At 37.7% G+C, this 27901-nt stretch overlaps 1 protein-coding gene across 23 annotated transcripts in view; it reads left to right on the top strand.

Moving 5' to 3' along the window:
- The window catches only part of LOC122697542, a 650597-nt gene that overhangs the window by 332409 nt on the left and 290287 nt on the right, over positions 1-27901 (top strand). For 13 of the 23 annotated variants that reach the window (XR_006342094.1, XR_006342096.1, XR_006342097.1 and 10 more), the window contains one exon: positions 10054-10770. The exons of 9 other annotated variants lie outside the window; for them this stretch is intronic. Coding sequence is in view for 1 of the 14 variants with exons in the window: in XM_043908409.1 (XP_043764344.1) it covers positions 10054-10191 (138 nt within the window). In the remaining 13 variants the exon portion in view is untranslated. Of the gene's footprint in view, positions 1-3347; positions 3386-10053; positions 10771-27901 lie in introns of those variants that run through there. One more of the 23 variants, XR_006342084.1, reaches the window with a different exon arrangement.

The following is a 27901-nucleotide window of genomic DNA, read 5'->3' as shown; positions in this document are numbered from 1 at the left end:
AAATTGTTGGAGACTACTGCTTTTGTTATGTATGTTCATATTCCTTTCATAGGGCCGTTTATCATCTGTCACAGATGAAATTTATCAAAATCTTAACAAAGGGTGTTGTAATTTTTTTTAAAAATGGAATAACTTATTATGCATGAAAAATGGCATTTTATTAAGTGAATATTTAGTTGCTGTTATGCTACTTTTTATCATTAATTGACATGTATAAGTCATAGTATTCTTATATGCAAAAGATATTTGCTTTTCCTCCTCCTCTTCTATCTTCTCTTCTCTTTCTCTTCTACTTTAGTCTTACCTACAGTGTTGATTTAAGAATATACTTGGTCCAACTTGTGTTTGAAAATTTTCTATATGTTTTCTACCCAGGTGTTTTGTTTTGAAATTTGGCTATCTGTATATTTTGGCTCAAGTAAACTCAGGAAATACTGTACCAGTTGGAATTAGGCAGTGTTTGTCAGTTTCTTCACAATGAAACATTTTACTTATTGGGTATACTGATTCTGAAACTATCGATGCTTATAATAATTAGAGTAAAGCTAATTGAATAGGACGCGCAGGTTTGATCCCCGCATGCTACATTTATGATGGGAAATGAGGCTGCACCTACAGATGTAAGATACTTACTCTGTTGTTAAGTATTGCTGGTTGCTTATTATGCTCTATTACTTACCTTGTTATCATACCAAGTTTCACATTTAATTGATAAAATAGCGTTCTTTCTTTAACGTAAGGAAATTACCTTCCGCTTAGAGGTGATCAACATATAAACTCTGGTGATGGTCAGAGCCCAAGATGAAGGAATATAGTCTTGGGTATAATACTGTCAGATCTTTGAGCATCATCTGGTAGAAGGACATGTGATATAGGCAGTAAGAATCATGGAGACAAGTTTAATTCAGTTCAAGTTTTTAAAGAAAGCATTATCCAGGTACCCTATAGAGTGGGAAGTCTCTACTAATATCTTTGTATGTCTATGACTGGAGCAATCAGTAGGACCGCTAACTTGGTATAAACATGTTCCTTTTCTCCATGTCACTTTATGTCACAGTATTTGCAGGACGTTGTTGAAAAATTACATGATTGCTTTTTATCCTGATTAATGGTAATAAACGACAGTGATTTATTGCTTGGCTCTTCAAGTGGGCTTAAATGATGATAAGGAACTATTCAGCAGAAAAGTGGACCTCTCTGTTCTCCCAGAAGCATATGTCTAAATATTAGCCCTGGGAAGTGAAGCAGGGGAAGGAAGCTGGTCGAAGGATTGTCCTGGGAGCATTCTGCACAGTTAAAACTGAATGGAAAGCTCATTTCATGCCTGGCTGTCTGTCCGCTCTGTCAGCAGCCCTGGCATCTGGATCTTGATCAGGTTACTTCTGTTGGTGTCTACACGTTCATTTACTTTGGTTGCCATTTAATTAAAAAAAAAAAGAAAGAAAGAAAGACAAATGGCTAAGGCGAGGGTAGGAGCGAAGCTACCGGTGGATGTCTCTTTATTAGGGTGTGTCTGTCACATCACCTCTGATGTCTTTAATGGTTCAAAGCCTTTTAATTTTACCAAACCAGCTTCCCAATTCTTTGTCTTATTATTTTTTTTTTCTAACTTTTTGTAGGAGTAAGTGTCTTCTAATTTCATGGCTGCAGTCACTGTCCGCAGCACACAGTTGAAATATGTACACGTTTTCTTACCTGTAGCTGATCCCCTGTGACATGTGTATCTGGAATCTGCATAAGGATCAAAGTTTATATAGGCTGCAGAAACACCTGAATGGTAAAATTGTTTTTTTTGTTTTTTTTTTTTTTGCCATTTCATTTTTTTAATTGAAGGATAATTGCTTTATAGAATTTTGTGGCTTTCTGCTGTATATCAACAAGAATCAGCCTTAAGTACACCCATGTCCCCTCCCTCCCAAAGCTCCCTCCCGCCTCCCACCCTTCAGCCTGTCACAGAGCCCCTGTTTGAGTCTCCTGAGTCATATAGCTGATTCCCATTGGCTATCATTTTACATATGGTATTGGTAAAATCATTTTTAATGGCCATATGAGAACACAGAATTTGGGGAAACAGCAGAAAGCCTATAAATATTAATATAAACATACATCACTGTTTGGCTGAAACTGAGACAGTGAGAATGTTGTAGCAGCAAGGCGGGCTCCCCCTGTAGCTCCGGGCGCCGGGGAAAGCCGCTTCCTTCCTGTCTTTGCCAGAGGCCGCCATCTTGGCTTCATCACCTTGAGGGCTCCCGAGCCTTCGTGGGAGGGCCCTGTGGGCGCGCAGGGGCTGTCACAGAGAGAGGTGGCCGTGGAATCTGATGGATGGGACGGGCTGGGGAAATTTGAGTTTATCAGTTTCTGTAGCCACATCTTATTCTTCAGGGGGTAAGGCCTGGGTATCTTTGAAGTACACACATAGACAGTTCTGTCTTGCTCAGTTAGTTATTTTCAGGCACAACCAGGCAATTGAAATAGGAACTTTGAGTTATAAAAAGGGCCATTCCTTTTCCCAGGGTTTGTGGATTTGTAGATACAGTTTTAGTCATTAAATTTGACCTTAAGCCAAGTAATTGCAATGTCTTTAAGAGTTTGGCAGATATTGAAATGGATGAGGCCACCTGTTTTTTGTTGGGGCTTTTTTTTTTTTTTTTTTTTTTGGAGAGGGAGGAATTTTTTTTTTTTTTTTAATAAAAAGTTTTATTGGAGAAAAATAGAACCACCACGTACACAGGGAAAAGAGCACAAAAATTCAACTGATACAGAACTGAAAGTCACAACTACCCAATGTTGTTTGCAATTACTTTTCAATTTCTTAAATGGCTTCCATCAATTTTTTGAATAGCCTTGCCAATTTTCAGCTGAAATAGAATCAAGTTTTCAAAAAATTAAGAGCCTCAGCGAAGGGACCAGCTTTTAAGATAACAAAGGTCTCCAAGAGTCTCCTAATAGGACCAATTCTACCGAAAAATTCCTGAAGCACATAACTACTGAGTCTGGTAGAACAGTAGCTCAGAGACCATCAGGGATTAGTTAGAACACTGACTCAGACGGTCCAGTATGCAGAGAGGGCAAACAAAAAAGCTGCATTTCCCTGTCAGATGAGTTCACATAAGAAAACCAAGGAGGTGCTAAGAAAATACAGGCAATGGCTGCTCAAAATAATTAAGAAGGCATTCTAAATACCACATATTATTAGACAACAGTGTGTAAAGTGATGCAATTAGAAAACAGGCAACTTAAAAAAAATATGGTCACAGGTCTTTGAGAACTCAAGAAAACAATCAATAGCAAACACTAGAGCTGAAAGTCTTCTCAGCTGAGGGTTGAAAGTAAAAGTGAAAGTGAAGTCGCTCAGTCATATCCGACTCTTTGCGACCCTGTGGACTGTAGCCCACCAGGCTCCTCCGTCCATGGGATTCTCCAGGCAAGAATACTGGAGTGGGTTGCCATTTCCTTCTCCAGGGAAGAATTCTTAAAATAGAACATTTTTGAATTCAGTGAAAAGGAGGAAAAAATCACCCAGTACTTATATTCTCATCGTGTAATAGCAGCAATAACTGACACTTAGATAGCACCTCCTCAGGCCAGGTGTGGTTTTAAAGTGCTTTCTGTCAAACTCATTCTCAGAACAACCATGTGAGGTAGGTGTTGCTCTTGGGTAACTGATTCCATAAAGGTTTCATAACTTGCCCAAGATTACACAGCTTATAGCTGGTGGAGCCCGGCTCTGAGCCCACACAACTTCCTAGTTCCTGTTCTCAGTCACCACATGGAACAAATAACACGCATGACGCATGGATCCCTGAAAGGTACTCTTCAAATCAACTCATGTTAAAAGCTTTGAGTTTGAAAAATAAGGCAGTCCTCCAGACATATATTGGGGCATTCTTAGCCTAGTAGTTGGTAAGTATAGATTTTTAAAAAGAATCTTTGTTTATTTCTTGCTCTGCTGGGTCTCCGTTCCTGTGTGGGCTTTCTCTAGTTGTGGCGAGCTGGGGCTGCCCTCTGGTCTTGGCGTGTGGGCTTCTCATTGCCGTGGCTCCTCTTGCTGTGGAGCGTGGGCTCTCGGGTGCTCAGGCTCAGTAGTTGTGGCTCCCCGGCTCTGGAGTGCAGGCTCAGTGGTTGTGGCATGTGGGCGTAACTACTCTGTGGCATGTGGAATCTTCCTGGACCAGGGATTGAACCTACATGTCCTGCATTGGCAGCCAGAGAAGCCCCTATGTCGTGTGCTGTGCTTAATCGCTCAGTCGTATCCGAATCTTTGTAACCCCATGGACTATAGCCTACCAGGCTTCTCTGTCCGTGAGGATTTTCCAGGCAAGAATACTGGAGTGGGTTGCTATGCCCTCCTCCAGGGGATCTTCCCAACCCAGGGATAGAACCCAGGTCTCCTGCATTGCACGTGGATTCTTTGCCATCTGAGCGACCACGGAAGCCCGAGAAGCCCCTAGATTTTTTGAAATATCAGACTTAGCTAAAATAGAGGTCATCTATAGAAAAGAGGCTTTGAGTGGCTCAAGAAATATGTACTAAACTAATAAAAAGGTAGAATGTTAACATGGCAAGATAGTTGGTCTAGTGTCAAATTCCTAGGTAAAATTTGATCTTGACCTAAGTCTGGCTTTTAGCTTTTAAAGCCATTCTTACACTTCCCATGGACACACCCATCTGATAGATGAGAAATCCAGGCGGGAAGCCTTGCAGAAACCATCCAGAGTGTTCTTTCCTTGTTCCTGTGCTCACTCTCTGAACCTCACGTACATTTTGGCAGCCCTAGTATTGATCCTGCCTTGACCCTCTTCTGGGCTCATTTCTTACAATTTGTCTTTCCAGTGTCTGAAACTCAGTTTCCCCTAAATAATTCCTTGCTTTGGTCAGCCCTCAGACCCTCACAATCACTCGCTGTCTGGATAGGAACCTCTGTGAAAACCAGCCCCTTGCCTTCTTGGATAAGTTTTTGAAACCAAATGTGCTGGTGCAGTGACTTACTCAGAATTCCTTTTTCTTAGAGAGCTCTCTGGAGGTTTATATGGGCTAATGGATCCCCACCCACTTGACATTTTGCCCATTACATTATATGTTTCTTCCAAGGAACAAAAATATAACTCTCCCTTTCTGACAGCATGGGAGACACTCTCTTGCTGTTGCTCTCCAGGAAAAATCTCATAATCTAACTAGACAAACCCTTGCTGAAAAATTAGACCAATTGTAAACTCCAAGGAAAGCATTTTTCTTCTGTGAAGTATTCCCTAGCTGGAAGTGTTAGAAACTTTACATATAGGGATACCGGTTAAGTTCATGGAAAAAATGAAAGGCTATGAACAGCTGGATATACTGTCAAAAATGAACCCTGTCAACCTAATTTTTTCCCTAGCTCTGTGCTGAGAAACTAGCAGCCTTCTTAATTCACTTTTATAAGATGAATGAGAAAACTGAATGGCTGAAATTTAGTTGCTAAAAGAAACACTGGGAAGCTAGCTAGCTCCTTTTTGCATATTTGGTAGGTTTCAATGAAGAAAATACCATATGATTACCAAACAGAGAAGGGGATGGGGAGAGATAAATCAGGAGTCTGGGATTAACAGGTATGAACTACTATATAAAAAAAATAACAAGGTCCCACTATAGAGCACAGGAAACTATATTCAATATCTTGTAACAAGCTATAATCGAAAAGAGTCTGAAAAGTAATATGTATATTTATAATGTATAACTGAATCCCTTTGCTGTATGCTTGAAACGAGTTCAACTTTGTAAATTAACTCTTCTTCAATAAGAAAAGAGGGTTGTGGATAAATTGCGAATTTTATAAGTGGAATACTTACTGCCCTTAAAAAAGAACAAACTACTGACTCATGCAACTGGATAGATGAATTCTAAAAACCTTTATTCTGAGTGAAAAACCTTATAGGAGAGGGTGCCTACTTTGTGGTTCCATTTATGTAAAGTCCCTGATAGCTCAGTTGGTAAAGAATCCCGCTGCAATGCAGGAGACCCAGATTCGATTCCTGGGTCAGGAAGATCTGCTGGATAAAGGGAGAGGCTACCCACTCCAGTATTCTTGAGCTTCCCTTGTGGCTCAGCTAGTAAAGAATCTGCCTGCAATGTGGGAGAGCTGGGTTTGATCCCTGGCATGGGAAGATGCCCTGGAGAAGGGAGAGGCTACCCTTTCCAGTATTCTGGCCTGGAGAACTCCATGGACTCCAGTCTATGGGATCGTAAAGAGTCAGACATGACTGAGTGATTTGCATGCAATAAGTAGACACAACTAATTTATGATGAAAATGATCAGAACAGGACGGTAAGAGCAGGGACTAATCAGGAAGAGATGTGAGAGAAATTTGTGGGTTGATGGCATGTTCTTGACCATGATGGAAGTGTGTGCAGTTGTCAAAGCTTATTGGATGGTATATTTAAGTTCCTGTATCTCATGATATGTTTTAAAACATAAAGATTTTGAAGTCTTATCTCACGCATGCTCAGGTGTTTAGGGGTAAAGTGTATTGACATTTGCAACTAACTTTGAAGTGGATTAAAAAGAAACTGATTAAAAGATAAAGGGATAGAAATCTAGCTCTCAAATCTAGGTGGAGTGGAAATGGGTTTGATTGCATAATTTTCTCAACTTTTCTGCATGTATGAAAGTTTTCATAATGGAGTGTTAGGGCAGAAGGTAATTTTTCTGTTCTAGCTTCCAAGGGTAGGAAAGATCTTGTTTTAGGGGTGAAGGTACTGAAATCTAATTCCTTAAAATCCAAAGTTTCCAACAACGAAGTTAGTATTAAATCGAAGGGGCCTCTGATCCACCTGTCCTCTTGTATTGAGGCATGACTGTCCGAGTCCAAACACCCAGAGCCCATCGGATAAAATGGGAAGCAGGCAGGGAACCTGCTTTTCTTTGAAACCCTGTGGCCACTCCCCAATCTCAGAGTCAACTGACCTTTTTTCCAAACTGAAAGTTTTCTTTTTTTTGAACTTTTTATTTTGCGTCGGGGTATAGCCAGTTAACAATGTACGATAGTTTCAGATGAACAGTGAAGGGACTGAGCCATCCATACACATGCATCCATTCTCCCCCAAACCGTGCTCCCTTCCAGGCGGCTACATAGCACTGAGCAGAGGTCTCTGTGCTATAGAGTAGGTCCTTGCTGGTTACCTGTTTTAAATACAGTAGTGTGCACCTGGCCATCCCTAAGTCCCTAACTATCCCTTCCTCCCAGCAACCAGAAGTTCTAAACTGAAAGTTTTCATGAGAGAAAAGATGCTAGGGGTAGTCAGGTTACTGAGCCCACTTTTTACTAAATATAAGTAAATACTAAGATATAATCTGTTATAAAATGTCTGTTTTCTCAAAGAATTACTTTCCCTCCTGAGCTCATGCACTGGGAATTTCAGATACAGGAATAAAATTTCAGGTATCATAGAATTATAAAACCAAGTCTGCTTGTGGTTTTTCCCTCGTTCAAGCAGAAATTCTGCAGGCTTGCAGATGGTAGGCATGTCTCCCGTTCAGAAGATGGCTGCAAGCAGGCTTACCGGGTAGCGTGTGGAGTGGGAAGAATGCAGAGTGGGTGTGGTGGAGACTGGGACTCTAATCCCGGGTCTGACCTTAGCTGGTCCTGTGACTCTGTATAACTCCTCTAACCTTTCTCAGGGCCATCCTTTGATCTTGTTCTCCTTATTAGTGGGAGGATAAAACTAAAGCAAATTTCAAAGTTGAAAGAGTTGAAGGATACTCAAGCCCAACCTCCTTGTTTTCTTGGTGAAAAAATTGGAGCCTAGTGATTTGTTCCAGGAAGCAGAGCCTTGACAGAAGCAAAGCCCAGCCCTAGAACAGTCTTTTTACTGACTTACAGGTCAGTGTCATTATCTCATCACAATTACCTCCGTGTAATAACTATGAAAGCACTTTGAGATAAATGTACTATAGGAATCACAGTGGTGGTGCTGCTGATATTTTTTAAGATGCATATCAGTATCACATGTATATTTTTACTTAGAGAATATAAGTCTTCTGGATTTTAATATGGATACTAAGACTTTATGTTAAATCTATAACTATCAAGTCAGGTGTAGATAACAATTTATCTGTAGGGAACTGGTCCCTTTGGTAAAATTCATCATTTCTGTTAATACTCTGATCACTATGCTGGACCTTTTTATAGATTATTCTTAAGTATAATATTCAATATATGTAGTAAATTGTGAGATTCACTATTTGAATTGTAGGTGTTCCACTGGGATGTGGTTGATCAAGTATATAAACACTGTACAGAATTGCATTTTGACATGAGGACTTTTGCAACACTCTAAATACAATGGCATGTTTTCAATTATATTATTGATATTTTGTTTTTTTCCTTAAAAAGGCAAACACCATTTTGAGGTAGACAGGCTAAATGAGAGTTCTTGAAGGCAGATCTGTATTGGCAGCTTTTTGATTTGGGCCTTTGTTTATGTTTTATAGGTTCACATTATTATTATTATTTTTTTACATCTCTATTGAGGTATAATTGAAGTACAATAAGCTGAACATATTTAATTATCATTTGATCATATTTTAAAATCATTTTTATTAGAGTATAGTTGCTTTACAATGTTGTGTTAGATTCTATTCATTCAGCAGAATGAATAGTCATTCACAGCAGAGTGAATCAGCCATCCCCTTTTTTTGGATTTCCTTCCTGTTTAAGTCAACACAGAGCATTAAGAAGAGTTCCCTGTGCTATACAGTAGGTATAGTTATCTATTTTATACATAGTAGCACATATATGGAGAAGGCAATGGCACCCCACTCCAGTACTCTTTCCTGGGAAATCCCATGGATGGAGGAGCATGGTAGGCTGCGGTCCATGGGGTCACTAAGAGTTGGACACAACTGAGCGACTTCACTTTCACTTTTCACTTTCACACATTGGAGAAGGAAATGGCAACCCACTCCAGTGTTCTTGCCTGGAGAATCCCAGGGACGGAGGAGCCTGGTGGGCTGCTGTCTGTGGGATCACACAGAGTCGGACACGACTGAAGTGACTTAGCAGCAGCAGCAGCAGCAGCACATATAAGTCAATCCCAATCTCCCAGTTCATCCCACCCCACCCCACCTTTGCTCCCTTGTTGTCCATATGTTTATTCTCAATGTCTGTGTCACAAGTTGATCAAATTTGACATCTTCATAAACTGGTGAAGCCATCTCCACAATCAAGATAAAGAACATTTCTGTCATCCCCAAAACTTTCCTCAGAGCTCTTTTGCATTCCCTTCCTTATTTCTTTCAATCCCACCCCCAGGTAACCATTGAGTTGCTTCTGCCCGCAACCCCCCCCCCCCCCCGCATCTAGAATTTTATATAAAAAGAATTGTGTGCATACGATTTTTTTTTCTTTTTTTCCCCTTTGCCCAGTAGTATTCTATTATGTGGGTGGATACGCCATGATTTGCTATCCATTCATCTGTTGGACGCTTAAGTTATTTCCAGTTAATGTCTCTTACAAACAGTGCTGCCAGATCTTTGTGTGGATATGTTTTTGTTTTCTGTGAGTAAATACCTCTGACTGGAAGGGCTAGGTTATATGGCATGTGTATGCTTAATATTATGAAGTTCCCAAAGTGTTTTCCAAGACAGTGATACCATTTTCCATTCCCACCATCAGTGAAGAAGAGTTCAGGTTACTCAAAATCCTTGTCACTGCTTGGTGTGGTCAGTGTTTTAATTCTGGCCAGTCTGATAGATGGGTGGTGTCACCTTGTTTTGTATTTAATTTATTTTCCTCTGAGGACTAATAATAATTACATCTTTTCGTGTATGTTTGGCCATTTGCTTACCTTTTGTGAAATGTCTGTCTAAAACTTTTGTCTTACCGTATACTGATGCATATATGGAACCTAGAAAGATGGTACTGAAGGATTTATTTGCAGGGTGGCCGTGGAGAAACAGACATAGAGAACAGACTTATGGGCATGGGGGAGGGGAGGAGGGGGAGGCTGAGCTGTATGGAGAGAGGAACATGGAAACTTACAATTCCACAAGTGAAATACGTTGTTGTTGTTGTTCAGTCACCCAGCCCTGTCCGACTCTCTGCGACCCCATGGACCGCAGCACGCCAGGCCTCCCTGTCCCTCACCACCTCCCGGAGTTTTCCCAAGTTCACGTTCATTGCCTCGGTGCTGCCGTCCAGCCGTCTCATCCTCTGAGGCCTCTTCTTCCACTGCCCTCTGTCTTTCCCAGCATCAGGAACTTCTCCAGTGAGTCATCTGTGTGTGTCAGATGACCAAAATACCGGTGCTTCAGCTTCAGCCCTTCGAGTGAATAATCAGTGTTGATCTCCCTTAAGATTGACTGGTTTAATCTCCTTGCTGTCCAAAGGACTTAGAGGATTCTTCTCCAGCATCATGGTTTCAAGGCATCAATTCCTGGGCATTCTGCCTTATTTACAGTCCAGCTATCACAACTGGACATGACCACTGGGAAGACCATAGCCTCGACTGTACAGACCTTTGTCAGCAGAGTAACGTCTCTACTTTTCAACACACTGTCTAGGTTTGTCATTTGTAAAATAGAGAGACAATGGGAATTTGCTATACGACTCTGGGAACTCAAACAGGGGCTCTGTAACAATCTAGAAGGGTGAGATGGTGAGGGAGATGGGAGGGGGGTTTGGGAGGGAGGGGACATGGGTGTCCCTAAGGCTGGTTCTTGTTTATGTTTGACAGAAAACAAGAAAATTCTGTAAAACAATTATCCTTCAATCGAAAAATAAATAAAATTTTAAAGAGACAAAAACACTTTTGTCGTTTTATAATAGATTCTTAACAAATTTCAAGAGCTCCTTCTATATTTTTGAATCCAACTCCTTATTCTGTTACTGTGTTGAGAAAATTTTGTTCCCAAATATGGCTTATATTTTCATTTTTAGTGGTGTCTTTCCAAGAACAGAAGTTTTACATTTAATGAAGTTTGACTTAACAATTTTAGATTTAATGTTTTATTTTTTTTTCATGTCTTCTATCTACAAAAGCTGCCTACCTTAAGATATGGATATTTTCTGCTATGTTTTCTTTTTGTAGTTTTAGATTGTACATTTAGGTCTGTGATTTGAATCAGTTTTTGTGTTGAGTGTGAGGTAAGAATCATTGTATGTTTTTTCAATTTTGATTTCCAGTTGATCCAACATCATTTGAAATAAATGTTTTTTTTCTCACCATTGAGTTACGTTGACACAGATGTTAAAAACTCAACATATATGTGTTCATCTGTATTTGGATACTGTTTCGTTCCATGGGTTTCTGTCCCTTTGCCAATAATCCACATCCTTGACTGTAGCTTTATAGTAGATCTTGAAATTAGGTAAGGCAAATTCTCCAACTTTCAACTATCTAGGTCCTTTGTATTTCCAAGTTAATTTTAGAATCATGTTGTCACTTTCTACTGAAAAGAAAAAGCCTGATTAATTTTGTTTGAAATTACATTGAATCTATGTATCAGTTTGGGGATAATTGCCATCCATGAATATGCACAACTCTTTATTTATGTATAATTTAATATGACAATGTTTTGTAGTTTTTGGTGTAGAGGTATTGGATATCTTCTCTGGGATTTATTTCTAGGTATTCTTCCCCTTCCCCACTACTGTGAAAAGAATTGTAAAAAATGTATTTTCAACTTTTTGCCAATAATATATCATTATAGAGCTAACTTTTCGAATTAATCTTCACATGCACGTTGCTGAATCTTTCATTAGTTGTGTAGATTTTTATGGGTTGCTTGCTATTTTCCAAGTAAATAATCATACTGTTTTGTATATTGACAGTTTCACTTCCTTTTGACTGTTATTCATGTATCTCTTTTCTTGTTAATGCAATGGCTAGATCTTGTAGTAAAGTGTTGAATAAGAGTGTAGAAAGCACACATTATTGCCTTGTTCTCATATCTAATGAGGAAAAAATAGGTCTTTAATTTTTTTTTTTTTTAGGTCTTTAATTCTTTGAGTGTGATACTGGGTGTTGGTTTTTCCTAGATACCCTTTATTAGTTTAATGAAGTTCCTATTATTTGTAATTTGCTTTTTTAAAAAAAAATCATGAGGGTGTGTTGAATTTTGTTAAATGCTCTTATTTTTACATTTATTGAAAAATGTTTTTTTCCTCTTTATTCTATGAATAATGCTGATTTCTGTATGTTAAGCTAACCTTGCATTCCTGGAAAATGCTTCTTTGGTTTTGAGATACAACACAGTGGACCCTTGAACAACAAAAATTTAAACTGTGCAGGTTCACTTACACTGACAAAGGTCTGTATAGTCAAAGCTGTGGTTTTTCCAGTAGTCATGTATGGATGTGAGAGTAGGACAATGAAGAAGGCTGAACACTGAAGAAATGATGCTTTTGAGCTGTGATGTTGGAGAAGACTCTTGAGAGTCCTTTGGACTGCAAGGAGATCAAACCAGTCAATCCTAAAGGAAATCAATCCTGAATATTCATTAGAAGGACTGATGCTGAAGCTCCAACACTTTGGCCACCTGATGCGGAGAGCCGACTCATTAGACAAGACCCTGATGCTGGGAAAGATTGAAGAAAGGAGGAGAAGGGGATGATAGAGGACGAGATGGTTGGATGGCATCACCGACTCAATGGACATGAGTTTAAGCAAGCTCCGGGAAATGGTGAAGGACAAGGAAGCCTAGCGTGCTGCAGTCCGTGGGATCTCAAAGAGTCGGACATGACTGAATGAGCATCAGCAACTATGGTACTACATGATTTGGGTTGGTTGAATGCAGAACTTAGAATACGAAGGGCTGACTGTAAAGTTACATGTAGATTTTTGACTATGTGGAGGATCAGTATTCCTAACTTGGATATTACTGTTAAGTTGGCCTTATAAAACAAAATTGGGCAGTTCTTCCAACTTTATTTTCTGAAAATATTTATACAAGGTTAGTGATTTGAAAGTTAGCCATAATTCACTAGTACAAACATTTTTATTAGGGATTTTCTGTTAGAAAAGATACTTGATAATTTAATTTCATATATATATATATTTCAGTTTTATAATTGCCTGTGCCATTTGCTAAGTGGTATTTTTCAAGAAACTTGTCAATTGCATATAGTTGTGACATACTTTAGTGTAATGATGTTGTATTATCTTACCCTTTTAAAGACTATTGGATCTGTGTGACTTTTTTTTATTCTGATATTGCTGATTTGTGTCTCTTCATTTTCTTGACCATCCCAGGTAGAGCCGTGTCAGTTTTGTTGATCTTTTCAAATAACCAGCCTTCTTTTATGGATCTCTGCCTTTTACTTTATTTTCCTTCTTTCTTTGGAGTTTAATGTGTTTGTTTTCTCAGCTTTTTAAGGTGAAATATTAGGTCATTAATTTTATCTTTTTACCTCTAATATAAGCATTGAAAGTTTTGTGTTCATGTCTAGTCTTTAACTCTGTCATAAATTTTAGTATGTTGTATTTTTGTTGTTGTGTGGTTCAAAGTAATTTCTAATATATCTCATGGATTTGTCTTTTGTCCGTGGATTATATTGAAGTGTTTTTTTTAACTTACAGGTATCCAGTATTTTTCTGGATATTATTAATGTCTTCTATTTTAACTGTCTTATGGTAGAGAATATACTATGCCTGATTTTGATTATTTCTAATATTGAGACTTTGTTAATGAGCCAGAATATGGTCTTTCTTGATGAATGTGCCATGCATATTTGAAAGTAATACATATTCTGAAGTTGTTAGATGAGTGTTTTATAAATGTTAATTAGATCAAAGTAGTCAGTTGTGTCTTTGAGGTCTTCCATGTGTATGATTTTCTTTTGAGGGAAGGAATCTAGTTTTCCTATAGATTACTGAAAGAGCAGTGTTAAAATATCTTGTTAAGAGTGTAGAGTTATCTATTTCTTCCCTTCTTGTTGTCATTATTTATTTTATATATTTTTAGGATCTATTAATTAGGTGCATTGGCATTTATAATTGCCTGCCTAGTGAATTGCCCCTGTTATCATTTGAAATATTCCTTTTAATCTCTGGAGATACTCTTTGTCTTGAAACCTATATTATTTGATATTAAAGTTGCATTTCATGTTTACTAACTGCATACAGTATATATTTTTTCTGTACATGTAAAGTGCCTTTTTTTGGTCACCAGTATATAACAGTTTGTGTTTTTACATCTACTCTGCCAATCTGTGCCATTTAGTCTTTAGACCATGGTTGTATTTAGGACCATTGAATTATTTTCTGTTTGTCCCAAGTTTTGATCCTCACTTCATTCTTTCCTGCCATCCTTTAAATTATTTGAATATTTTTGTATATTCTGTTTTAGTTTATCTAATTATGTATTCTGGCTAAAGCTCTTTGTATTTTTAAAAAAAGTTTTCTGAGAAATTACAGTATGTATACGAAATATTTCAGTCTCTTTAGAGCTAATACTGTACCACTTCACATAAAATGTAGAAGAATTGCAATGATATAAATTGTCCCCTAGTGATCCTTGTTACACTTTATGTAACATGTATATGTCTATGTATATTGAAAATCCCACCAGCTAATAAAATAATTTTTGTTTTAAATAGTTAAGTGTATTTTAAAGAACTTTAGAAAGAAAAATAGTCCTATGTTATCCAAGAATTTATCATTTCTGTTGCTCTTCCTTCATTCCTGAAGATCCATGGTTCCCTCTGGTATCATTTTTCTTTGGTCTGGAGAAGTTCCATTAGCATATACATATCTCACTTATGTATCAAGTCTTCTGGTGATGGATTATCTTATTTTTCATTTATCTGAAAATGCATTTATTTCACTTTCATTTCTATTTTCACTGGACACAGAATTCTAGCTTAATGGGTTTTTTTTTCCCCTAGCCTATAAAGATGTTGTTTTGCCATTATGCCTCCATAGTTTCAGATGAAAAATCTTCAATATTTCAGCCCATTCCCCTGATTCTAATGGGCCATATACATCTAGCTTTTGTCAGTAATTCTTTCTTTATATTCTTTCATCTGTTTTATGGTTTGTCTTGGTGTTGTTTCCTTTGTGCTTGTGAGTCATTGAGCTTCTTGAGTCTGTAAATTTATATACTTGACTAAATTTAGAAAACTTTCAGGCATTATTTATTCATTTATTCAAAAAGAATTGTTTTCTCAAAATCTACATCATCTCCCTTGAATGTGAAATCTAAAAAATAGTTGAGCACGCAGAAGCAGAGAATAGCATGTTGATTACCTGGAGTGGGGAGGTGGGGAAAATGGGGGCATAGACATTGGTCAGAGTGTACAAAGTTGGAGTTTTGTAGGATGGATATGTTGAGATGTACCATATATGAATATTACATATTTTTAGTGACTTTAGTAATCATTTCACTATGTATATCAAATCATTATCTTACATAATTTAAATGTATACAATTTTCACTTAAAATTTTATTAAATTTTTTCCTCTACTTTTGGTTGTCCAATTACGTATGTTAAGTTTTTGGACATTGTTTCATATGTCTCTGAGACTCTTTTCAACTATTTCATCCTTTTTTCATCCTTCAGATTGGATAATTTCTATCCACCTATTTCAAAGTACTTATTTTTCCTACATTATTTCTATACTACTATTGAATTTCCCCAGTAAGTTTTTCACTTTAAGTACTGAATTTTTCACTTCCAAAAGTTTGTTTTCTTACATTATTTTTCTGTGAATTCCTGTATGTTCAATATTTCAAGAGTGTTTTTCTTTACACATGGAGCTTAGATATAGTATTTGTTTAAAATATCTTTGATAGCTCCATCACATAGATCATCTCTCTCTCTTTTTTTTTTTTTTTGGTCTTTTCCCTTGAGAAAGGACATGTTTCTGGTTCTTTATATGCTGAGTAGTTTTGGATTGTAGTCTGAATGTTGTGACTGTTCTGTTGTATAGAGATTATTATATTAGTTCTATTATAACCATCTGCTGAATGATGATGATTTTCATCAGCAGGCAGGTAGGCCTCTTAGATCCAGATTGTAAGTTGTGTCCCACCTTCTTTGGGAGGTGGTTCAGATCTCGGAGGGTTAGAATGAGGCTTGTAGAGAAGGCGCAAATCTCTGCTCAACTACCAGGGTCTTTGTTACCCTCATTTGAGACTGTCTTGCATGCATAGCCTAGGAATTACGGTGATATTGATTGATTAACAGAATTAAGGGATCCTTTGTTTCACGTTTTCATCTCTGGTATTCTCTTCAAACTCTCTGGCCTGTAGGAATTCTTATTTCTGATTCGCTTTGCCAGAAAAACAGGATTCATCGGCTTGTGTAGCTGCCATTGCTCACTGCTTTTTGCAGTTGGGGTCCACCCTTGGGGTTGGTCATACGGCACAAGGAAAAAAAAAGCAAAAGCAAACATATATGGAAAACATCACTATGTAGGTCACTTTTCCAAGTTTTTACTCTTTCATAACCTGCCAGCTTTTCATGTTCCTCTGGTGTGCGTGTGTGTGTAAAATTTAAAGATTTTAGTTGTAATTAGCATGAGGATTGGGTGATAGTGGGCTTACCACTGATGATAGAATCAGAACTCATGTTAAATTTTTTTTGAGGGAAAAATTATATCAAGATATAGGATCTGTCTTTTAAAATTAGCGAAACCGTTGTGACCAAGTTCTCGTCATGTGTCAGTTCTGGGGAGTGGAGCAAAAGTGATTGTCAAATTGTGTCTATTACACACACTCACATACACACACAATTTAAGAGTATAGCTGCTATTACATTTTAGATTATACCTTCCAACTATTCTTTGCTGCTGCTGCTGCTAAGTCACTTCAGTCATGTCTGACTCTGTGCGACCCCATAGATGTCAGCCCATCAGGCTCCCCCGTCCCTGGGATTCTCCAGGCAAGAACACTGGAGTGGGTTGCCATTTCCTTCTCCAGTGCAGGAAAGTGAAAAGTGAAAGTGAAGTCGCTCAGTCGTGTCCGACTCTTTGCGACCCCATGGACTGCAGCCTACCAGGCTCCTCCGTCCATGGGATTTTCCAGGTAAGAGTACTGGAGTGGGTGCCATTGCCTTCTCCGAACTATTCTTTGCATATACTGTTATTTCAAGGACATGGGAGACATTACTATTTTGCTCCAACACTGGATTATTGAAGATAAAATCTGTTATATATGTGAAGTGCTTAGACTTGTCAGTATCAAGCTGTATATAAATTAAAGTGGTATTATTACTCTAATGCACAACTAATCCTTAGATATTGTTAACCTCTTTAGGACCAATTCTTTGTAGTGATTTAAATATGCTTAAGTTAGAGTTTGAGAATTAACATGGATGACAGTATTTCCTGTTGTGAAATGTATATAGTAGGTCAGTGACAACTTTTTATGTGAAAATGAGTTTATATAATTGATAAAATATGTAAAAATCAAACCACAAGTTATTATTTCTGAAAGAAGTGCATTTTGGAAATAGTCCAGGAATTTTTTTCATTTTTCTGAATCAAAGGCTAATGTGGATTGTGTTTTATTATGTTTCTACTTTCTTTGGTGATGATTGAGTGACTCTTAAGGAAAGGAAGAATGGGGGCAGCAAGGCCATTTTATGTACTAAAAAAAAAAAAAGGATGTATGGACATGCAATAAAACATAAGATTTTCCCATATGCTGAAGAAACCCTTCTGACCCTGAGTGGGCTCAAGTTATTGCAATCGGGCTCAGATGGGAGCACACTGGAGTTCAGGTGGAAGAATTCCCTATTGGGCACTTACCATGCATACATTAGTTTTGTTTGCCTCTTCAAACTGTGGGTATAAAAAAAGCAATTTTATGAATTTATGTTATTTGTAAAAATGCACTGTTTAGTTAGACATTCTGTTATATGGCAGCCAGGATGTAAAAAATATTTACCTGATTAATCTCTATTGTATCAAATTACCCCAATGGTTTATACTTTAAAGTTTGAGATATAGTTTGCATTCAGTAAAATGCACAAATACTTTTTAAATTTGTCACCCAGATCAGGATAGAAAAACACTCCCATCATCCCTTAAACTTCTTTCATTCTTTTTCCTTTCAGTATCTTCCATCCCGCAGCCAGAGTTAATCACAATTGACCTTTGTCAGCACATATTAGCTGCCTGTTCTTAAACTTCATATAAATAGAACCATATATTATGTTTTGAGATCCATGTGTATTGTATATATCAGTAGTTCATTCATTTTCATTGTTGAGGAGTCCTGTTTTATAAACATGCTCTGGTTTGAATATCCATTTTTCTCCTGCTCATTTCCTTTCATTTTGGGACTATTATAAATAAAAATACCCAGCTCTTCCTTGTACTCATCTTTTTGTGAATACAATTTACATTTTTCATATTATATAAATTCATTATAAATTGTTTGGAATAGATCAGTTTGCCTATGGAATCTCTTTTTCAAGTTAACTTATAGAAGATACTTTGTGATAAAAAGAAAAAATGATCCCAAGATGCAGAAGTTACACTAAGAGATTTTTAACTTTTTTGAAAGAACTGCTTTTCCCTTTTTCATCACTTAGATTGTCACTTAGATTTGATTCTTCTGGACAAATTATAAATAAAAATTAAATTGTATAAAACTATTAAATGCATTGTAGAAGGAAATGGCAACCCACTCCAGTCTTGCCTGAAGAATTCCACGGACAGAGGAACCTGGTGGTTTACAGTCCATGGGGTTGCAAAGAGTCAGACACGACTGAGTGACTAACACATTAAATGCATATGAAAATTAAAACATACCACATACATGAAATTCTCATTTTTTCAAACAATTTGTATGATTATTCCCGCCCCCTCCCCCAATACTAACCACACGCTTCTCTATCTTTTCTTCATTGTGCTATTTGACTGCAGTATACAATGAGCAGTTTCTGTGTCCGTCTGTCTGTCAAACCATAAGCTCCTAGGAGACAAAGGCCACCTGTGCCTTACTCTTCTGTCCCCGGCATCTAGCACTTTGCCTGGCACATGGTAGGTGCACGTTATATGGCGAGTGGAGTGGATGACTGCCTTTTGTCTGGGGTGTTTAGTTGCCTTTCCGAAGTCATCTTTGCCATGGAAACATAACACACACTTAGCTTTAGCTCAGGAACTTGCTATTCCCTTTATGTCTGAAGTCTTTTGTTTAATGCATGAGCTGACTTATTCCCAGTTTCCTGTTTATACAGAGTAGGCTTTTGATGAAAATGCACATTACCAAAAATCTATATAAGATTCCTGTTTTCTTTAATAATATTGTTAAACTTCACTGATACGTCATAGAGAAAAATAAACTTAAATGAAGACATTCTATATATACTTACATACATACATTATATGTATTCCTAACTCATCTTTGCTTCTGGGATCTCTGTTAGTATATGATATATTTAGTGCATAGAATACAAGTATTGTTTTATTTATCTTTTTTAATATTGGCAAAAGACACAATATCTTATTTTAGACAAAAGACCTTGAAATTATGCGTGATTTTCATTATACTGGGATTTCTCTGTTGAATCAAAGGTCATTATTCTAATCATCTCAGACTCCTCTTTTTTCCCCTAATAGATCTTTGCAGTGCCCATCTGTCTGTGGTTCATGGCCTAACCTTTTTTGATAGGAGCAGAATGGCAGATGGGCAGCAGATGGGAGTTTTGCCCTGCATCTTGGTTCAGATCCTGGCCCCGGCAGAAGCTGTCAGGGACTGTCAGTTTGTCCTCACAGCTTGTGGGCTCCAGTCCTGTGTTTGGCATCCTGACCAAGGGTCTGAATTGATGCAGAGCTGGACCAAGCTATCAGTCCTTCTGACGCATTAATGGTTAAAGACTAATGGTAAGGGTGGGGGCCCCCCAGTGAATCTGTACAAAGCACCTGAGAGACAGTGTCTTTTGTCTTTCACTGTGTGCTGGATCCTGGGGACCCTTGAACCAGCTTGTTCTCAAGATGGAAGTGGCAGAAAGAGGAAAATATTATTGTCATATAGGCATTTATCTATTTTCAAAATATAGTCCCCAAAAGTCCTCGTTGCTGTGCAAAGTCACACGAGGAAGTGAGAAATACAGACAATGTCTTGATCCTTAAACCAGATGTTTAGTCTAAATTGTTGGACAACTCATCAGTCATCTTCTGGAATTTCTAAGGACTCTACATGATTAAAACTTGAACTAATGGTAATATTTTGAATGCAGTAACTGCTTCTACTAAAGCTTTAAAAGATAGTTCATGAGATCGCTAGTCTTTCCAAGGGGAAGAAGAAAAGTCTTTTTTTTTTTTTTTCTTTCTTTTATTTCTGAACTATTTGCACATACTCCTTTTTAAAAAAATGTGTACATAAATTTATTTCTTTATGAGTGACTCCTCTTCATTTTAGGTAGAAACCAGATTGGAGTAAACAGATGAGGTTGGGTAAATCCTCTTAATGGAGGGTAAGCCTTGGCAGTGACCATTGAATAAAAGGCAATAATGACTCAAATTGTATGCTGAGCTGAGAGGGGTTTTTTAAAAAATTAATTATTTAGTTTGTTTAAACTTAAGAGTTTCACAGAGATCATACTGTACTCTTTGTCCAAGTCCCAAATTGGATATCATAAGAGAGTTTATGTAACAAATATGTGTCTACCGATTTCTAAATAATTGTCCATCATAAGTATAGAAAACTGTCACTTTTTCCACTGAGATATCACTAATATCACCCAGAATTAAAAGCCTAGACTATTCTGTTCCTTTCCTGTATGATGAACTAAATTGAAACATTGTTCCCTGCTGATTAACATTTCTGCTCATATGGTAGGTAGATTATAACATGATTACACAATTTATTAATATGAATTGTTTATGTTTTAATGTTTTCTTGTGTTCTGGAAGTCATTGGTTGCTTATACATATATGTTGTTCCAATGATCTCAATCACATTGGGTTGTTATGCTCAAATTATATTTGCAGTAATTCAAGAAATTCCTTATGTCTAATTTAGAAATTTGCACTGTTAACCACCATAGGGCACTTTAAAATTTAGATTATAACAGATTGCTGGACAATCAATTACTTAAACCTTGAGTAATCATCCATATTATAAAATGAATATGCGTTGTATTCTGTGTTTCATCAGATATTCTTTTATCTTTTAGATTTTCTTCTTCATAACTTAAATATATTAAAAAAAAACACACCTCTTGTGCTCATTTCCTGAGGTGAGATTGTACGTGTGCAATTATCCATAAAGTTATATATTTGACAGATGACCAAGGTCCCTTCATTTTGGAACCTTGGCACTATCTGGAGCTCCCTTGAAATAACTCAATTTATTCTTTACTTTTAAAGGAATCTTGAAATAGAAAAATCTTGTTACGTGCTGCCTAGGATGGCCTGAGGACTGAGTTAGACCCCAGCTAACTCTAAATGTACTTTAACATGGATCTTGCTAACATGATTTCAGGTGAGGTGTGGGCAGGATCTAATTAGTTATAAATCTGTAAATGCTTGAACAGAGGGTTAGCTTGAAATTCTCCATCTCACTGATAACCACTGCAACACTCTAATCCCAGAAAGCTGTCTTATAATGAATTCCCATTAGCCACGGAGTTCAGGCAAAGTCATGAACTTGAGGAAAGCAAGCAATCCCTGTGACTTAACCGGTTAGATGGAAGCTCATTGGTGCCTGTGTGCTTCCCCTAGATTTGTTCTTGCTTTGGGAAGGCAGCACTCACAAGAAAGGTTACAACACAAAGAGCAGTTCTATAGAAATCTTTGAGGTATCTTACATAGAGCGTCTTCCATAAACAGCTAATTTATTTGATCATCCTTTAGGTTGTGAAGTGTGTAGTGTTTATGGATTTCAGTGTGCTTTGCTCACGCTTTATCTCTTTTTGATGTTTGAATAACACCCAAGAGGCAAGCAGAGAAGTCTAAATAACCAAGAAAATAAATTGAAGTCCAGCATCCACTTTGGTTAATAATTGCCTTTTGGTAATAGCCATTATCACTGAGTATATAACACTGAACAATAAAAATAGTCCTTACCCTCAGGAAACTTTTGTTCTAATAGACAATGTAGATAATAAATAAGTAAATGCTAGAATGTCAAATCTCAGTGCAGAAATGCTATCACAAATGTTAAGGCAGGTGAAAGTGTCAGAAAGAGAGGGAGAGAGAAATGTTTTATGTAGTGTGGTCAGAGAAAGTCTCTATAATTGTGTGTGAGTGTAGGTATACTTTTTTGTTCACATTAAGCTTTTTTCTTTATTAAGATATAATTTAGACTTAACAGATTGAGAAATTCACAGATCTTGTGCATGCAGTTTGAATTTTGATAAGTGTATGCCTATGTAACCTTTAGACTTCCCTGGTAGCTCAGACAGTAAAGCGTCTGCCTACAATGTGGGAGACCTGGGTTTGATCCCTGGGTTGGGAAGATCCTCTGGAGAGCAAATGGCAACCCACTCCAGTACTCTTGCCTGGAAAATCCCATGGATGGAGGAGCCCGGTGGGCTACAGTCCATGGGGTCTCAAAGAGTCTGACACGACTGAGCAACTTCACTCACTCATGTAACCTTTGGGCTTCCCTCAAAGCTCAGTTGGTAAAGAATCTGCCTGCAATGCAGGAGACCCCAGTTTGATTCCTGGGTTGGGAAAATCTGCTGGAGAAGGGATAGTCTACCCATTCCAGTATTCTGGCCTGGAGAATTCCATGAACTGTATAGTCCATGGGGTCGCAAAGACTCGGACATGACTGAGTGACCTTCACTTTCACTTTCATGTAACCTTTACCCTATGAATATATGGACTATATTTGTATAGTATCACTAGGAAAAGATTTCTCCTGCCCTTTCCTAGACAATTCTGTCGTCACAGCTTCCCCAAGACAACCACTGTTCTGCTCTGCTCTTCTCACCATTCATGAGTTTTCCTATTCTGGAACTTTGCATAAGTGGACTCCTACAGTATAGACTCCTTTGTGGCTGGATTCTTTCCTCATCTTAGGATTTTTGATGTTCATCCATGTTACTGCTCTGTAGTGATCATTCTGTTTTATGGTGGTTCCATTATCCGGACCTATCACAGTTTGTTTATCCTTTCTGCTCATGGGCACTTAAATCGTTTCCAGTTTGGGGCTGTTATAAATAAAGTTGTTAGGAACAGTTTTGTGTCAGATTTTTATGTATGTTTTTACATTTCTCTCAGGAAAATGCCAAAGGATAGGTGTTTAACATCATAAGTAATTTCCATGCCAGTTTCCAAAGAGGTGGTACCGTTTTTCTCTCCCATCAGCAGTGCAAAAGAATTGTTTTTTTTTTTTCACATCCTCATCAATATTTGATGTTGTCAGTCTTTTAAATTTTAGCCATTTGAATGGGTGTATGGTGATGTCCCGTGTGGTTTTCATTTTCTTTTCCATAATGACTAATGATGGTGAGCACTGTTTCACATGCTTATTGGCTAGTCATATATATTCTTTTGTGAAGTGCCTATTCAAGTATTTTGTCTCTTAAATTGAATTGTCTTTTTAGTATTGAATTATAGCAGTTAGAGCGAAGTCCTTTGTCAGATATTTCTTCTCACAGCAAACATTTTCTTCAAGCCTGTAGCTTTACCTACTTATTTTCCTATTGATATTTTTCTAAGAGCAAACAATTGTGATAAGTCTGCTTAATATAAATTTTTCTCTAATTGTGAATATTTTCATTTACTCTCTAAGAAATTTTTGCCTTCCCCCAAATCCCAAAGACACTCCCGTATAGATTCCAGAAAAGATTTCTAGTTTAATTTTGATGTTTAGATCTATGGTAATCTAGGATAGATTTTTTGTGTATAACTTGAGGTCTCCCTCACCTCAAATAGTCAGTCATTTGTTCTAGTATCACTGGTTAAGAATATTTATTTCCTTTAAGATTTTCTTAGAGAAATACTTTGGGACCTTGGTTGGAAAATGATGTTTTGGCCTTTATATTTAGGATATAGAAAGATGACCAATGTTCCTGCCTTTACAACAGTAAAATGGTAAAAAAAAAAAAAAATTGGCAAATATATAACTTTTCTTGAACTCATGGGAGAGCTAAGGTCCTCAAAAATTGAACTAACCTATAATCTAAAGAACAACAAATGCCTCCAAGGAGAAATGAGATGCAGTCACTTGTTGCTTATCAAAGACAGATGTGTAAGGTTGGTGGTAAAAATTCAACTAAAATTTTTAACATTTTGCCAAAAGCCAAGTGCGGGATGATGAGAGAAGGTAAAACTCCTGAGGACTGCAGATAGCGGGGGAATTTGCATCCATGCCAGGCTCTTCTGTTCAGGCATGGGGTATTCATAAAAAAGGTAAGTCAGTCGTCCAGAGAAATTGTTTTGGTGAGTAGGTCTGGGAGAGTGAACTCCAGTTGGGGGAGAGGCAGGAAGTCCCACCACGTCTTTCTGTCTCCTGTGGAATAAAAACCTGAAGTAGCATGGCAAAGGGCAGCAAACTCTTGTCTTTAGGGCACTGATGAAAGCTCATTGCAGCTAGAAGATGATGTATTAATAGAAATAAACCATCTGTCCCTGGATAGGGTGCAGGAATACATCTAGAGGCTAGACTTAGAGATTTTAGTGGAGTAGGACTTAGAAGGTCCCATTTTCAAGACCCGAGACTTGGTGTCTACCCAGTTACTCAGAAAAACAGAATATACCCCAGCCTCCGCCACCTGAAAAACAAATGTGGAGTCCCAATTTACAGATGAGGAGACAAGGACAGAGGAATTGAATGAATTGCCCCCAAATGTCACAGTCAATAAAATAGGAAAACTGAGATTTGAGAGAAGATAGTCTGGCTCCAAAGTCCTCATGTCATTGTTGTCGTTCAGTCTCTTGGTCGTGTCCGGCTCTTTGCAATCTCATGGGTTGCAGCACACCAGGCTTTCCTGTCTTTCGCCGTCTCCTGGATTTTGATAAGACTCATGTCCGTTGAGTCAGTGATGCCATCCAACCATCTCATTCTCTCTTGCCCGCTTCTCCTTCTGCCCTCAATCTTTTCCAGCATCAGGATCTTTTCCAGTGAGTCGGCTCTTTGCATCAAGTGGCTAAAGTATTGAAGCTTCAGCTTCAGCATCAGTCCTTCCAATGAATCTTCAGGGTTGATTTGCTTTAGGATGGACTGGTTAGATCTCCTTGCTGTCCTCATGACCACTACCACTCTGCACCACTGCAGATCAAAGAGTGGAGAGGACTGAGGCAGATCAGAGTGGACGGTTCTGGAACAGGGAACATGAAGTTTTAACAAAGGGGTGCAAGACATGATAAATATGTGCGAGCAGTTCTTTGTGTAGATTTCTCTGTAGAAACTTGGACTTTAATTGCTAGGCCCTATGTAAGCAGCTGTTTAATTTTAAAAAGAAACTGGCAAACTGTTTTTCAAAGTGGCTGTACCATTTTGCATTCCTCCCAGCAGTGAATGAGATTGCCAGTTGCTCATCCACACTTAATATCATCAGTCTTCTTAATATTAACCATTCTACTAGATGTGCAGTAGTATCTTGTTGTGGTCTAACTTTGTATTTCCATAATGATATTGAGCATCTTTAAAAAAAAATAGAGTCAGTCAACATGACCAAATTTAACAAGGATGTTAAACCAGATCAGGGATTAAAGTTGTCCATTCATGCTCATGCTTAGCCGCTCAGTCATGCCCAACTCTTTGAGACCCCATGGACTCTAGCGTGCCAGGCTCCTCTGTCCATGGAATTTTCCAGGCAAGAATACTGGAATGGGTTGAAATTTCCTTCTCCAGGGGATCTTCCCAACTCAGGGATCAAACCCACATTTCCTGTGGTGCCTGCACTGCAGGCAGATTCTTTACCTTTGAGCCATTGGGAAAGCCCAAAAGTGTCCACTAGGCTAGTCAACTTAGAGAAAATTATCTATAACTTTAGCAGTAAGTAGTTTCACTAGAATGGTGAAAATTGAAACCATAATCCATTGGATTCAGAAATGAATGGAGTGAGGAAGATGAGTTGGTAAAAAATGCCCCACTTCCTCTGAGAGTTTGGAATAGAAGAATTGGTGCATCATTAGCAAGTGACCAGGGAACAGGCGTGGTTTTTAAGGATAAGAGTAATTTGAACTTGTTTACAAGACAAGGGGAAGAAGACAGAGTGGGGAAGTTTGTCATCCTAAGGAAGAAAAATAGACCAGAAAAAAGAAAAATAAATAAGCTGGTGTCAAGAGGTTTGTTAATGTGTCTAAGATATGTATTGAAAAAGTTTTCTGAGAGTATAAATCCTTTATGTACAGTCTTAAAAGATACATAATTTGCACAGTTTCAATATATTCCTTTCGTCAGATAAAAACTTATCTATACTTAGAGAAACACACATTGGTCTCATATATCTTCCATGTAATTTTTTTGAATGAGTTAGCCAGGAAAAATTTGTTTCATCTTTACTGATGTGTGTTGATATGCAGTGTGTCGGGATACAGCTTTTTTGGTAATGGTGCAATAAACAACTGTCACTCTGATGTAGTTATATATAGTAGGTACAGTAACTCAATCATTCGTGTTACTTGACATAATGGAAAAAGGCTTGTAAAAAAGAGAGCCTTAAGGAACCTGGCTGAAACTCCAGGTAGTGTGGGTTTTAGGCTCTTCGAGGGTGAGGACTGTATAAACTTCCATGTCTTGATCATCATTCGCAGTATCATAGATGCCTCAAAATGTCAGATATATTGAGTGAGTACACATTTATGTAAGTCTGCTATGAGCACTTGAAAGCATATAGCTAAACATCTTAAATCCTGTCTCTTACAACTCATAGGACCTCTAGAAATTGTGGCATTTCAACCAGAACCTTGAAGTTTCAGTTAAGTTTAGAGGTTTAGTCATGCTAGCCAGTTATGCTGGTCAATCTAGAAGGCGTTCTGTCTGGCAGAAACACTGGAAACATTTCTCCCTTATGCTTCTGAATCCTTGACTGTGTGGATAAGATTGTGCGGTTAGGTCCATTTCCGCAATATCCATCTTATTCTAAATATTCACTCCTTCCAATAATGCAAATATAGTACATGTGTTATTTTTTAAAAATGCATCACCTTTTTACTCCAAACCCGAGATGAATTTATATCTATATCTAAATACTAACACATATTAATGAAAAAGTAAAGTTTTCATTTGGAAATTGAATTGACATTGGGAACTTTAGGTTGGCTGTCACAGTGGGTCACATGAAAGAACTTGGCCAAGTTTTTCAGTCGTATTTGGCCTGGTTTTCTGCATATGTTTGCCAGATGCAAAAGCCAGCTTATTGCTTGAGGGCACAGAAATCTGGAGGAAAGGCTTGGAAATGGTGCCATTTAATCCACTGGGTGTCTGTCTTTTTGCTTAGATTTTGCCTGGAGAGGTTTGATTGTACAGTAGAATATAAACAGAAGAATGATGCTTGTCTTTGTTGTTCATCAGTCACAGTTTTATAGAATGCTCTTGTCAAGCATTTTTGGGAACACAGGTACAAAAGAAATTTTAAATATAAGCTTTGTGGTAAAAAATGCAGTTCTAGGTATCAATGGTTGACAAATGAGTGAATTAGCAAACACAGTCCCCCTTTTTTAAAGGGGTCTCATACCTTGTGGATGTTATCACTTAAGTGGGACACCATGAAAATATCTATATTCATAGGAAGTTAGACCCATGTGTAACATATTGCAAAATTTTGACAAATCAATCACACACTTAAAGGTCATGTATTTATAGCTGATTCAAACCCCAGTTGAATAGAGATGTCAAAGCGTTGAGCATATTGGACGTTTACACATGAATAAACAAAGTAGCAGAAATTGTTTTCAGGCAGATCTAGTTTTCTGCCTTTGCATGTTTTTTTAGGTAATTTTTCAGTTTGCCATTTTCAGAGTATTTTTTCATATTTACATTAGCATTCATTAGCATATATAATTTTATGTAAAT

The sequence above is a fragment of the Cervus elaphus genome, chromosome 7 (assembly GCF_910594005.1).
Source record: "Cervus elaphus chromosome 7, mCerEla1.1, whole genome shotgun sequence".
NCBI classification, from domain to species: Eukaryota; Metazoa; Chordata; class Mammalia; order Artiodactyla; family Cervidae; genus Cervus; species Cervus elaphus.
The sequence above is the reverse complement of the archived record's forward strand: the minus strand, read 5'-3'. Positions and strand labels throughout refer to the sequence as shown.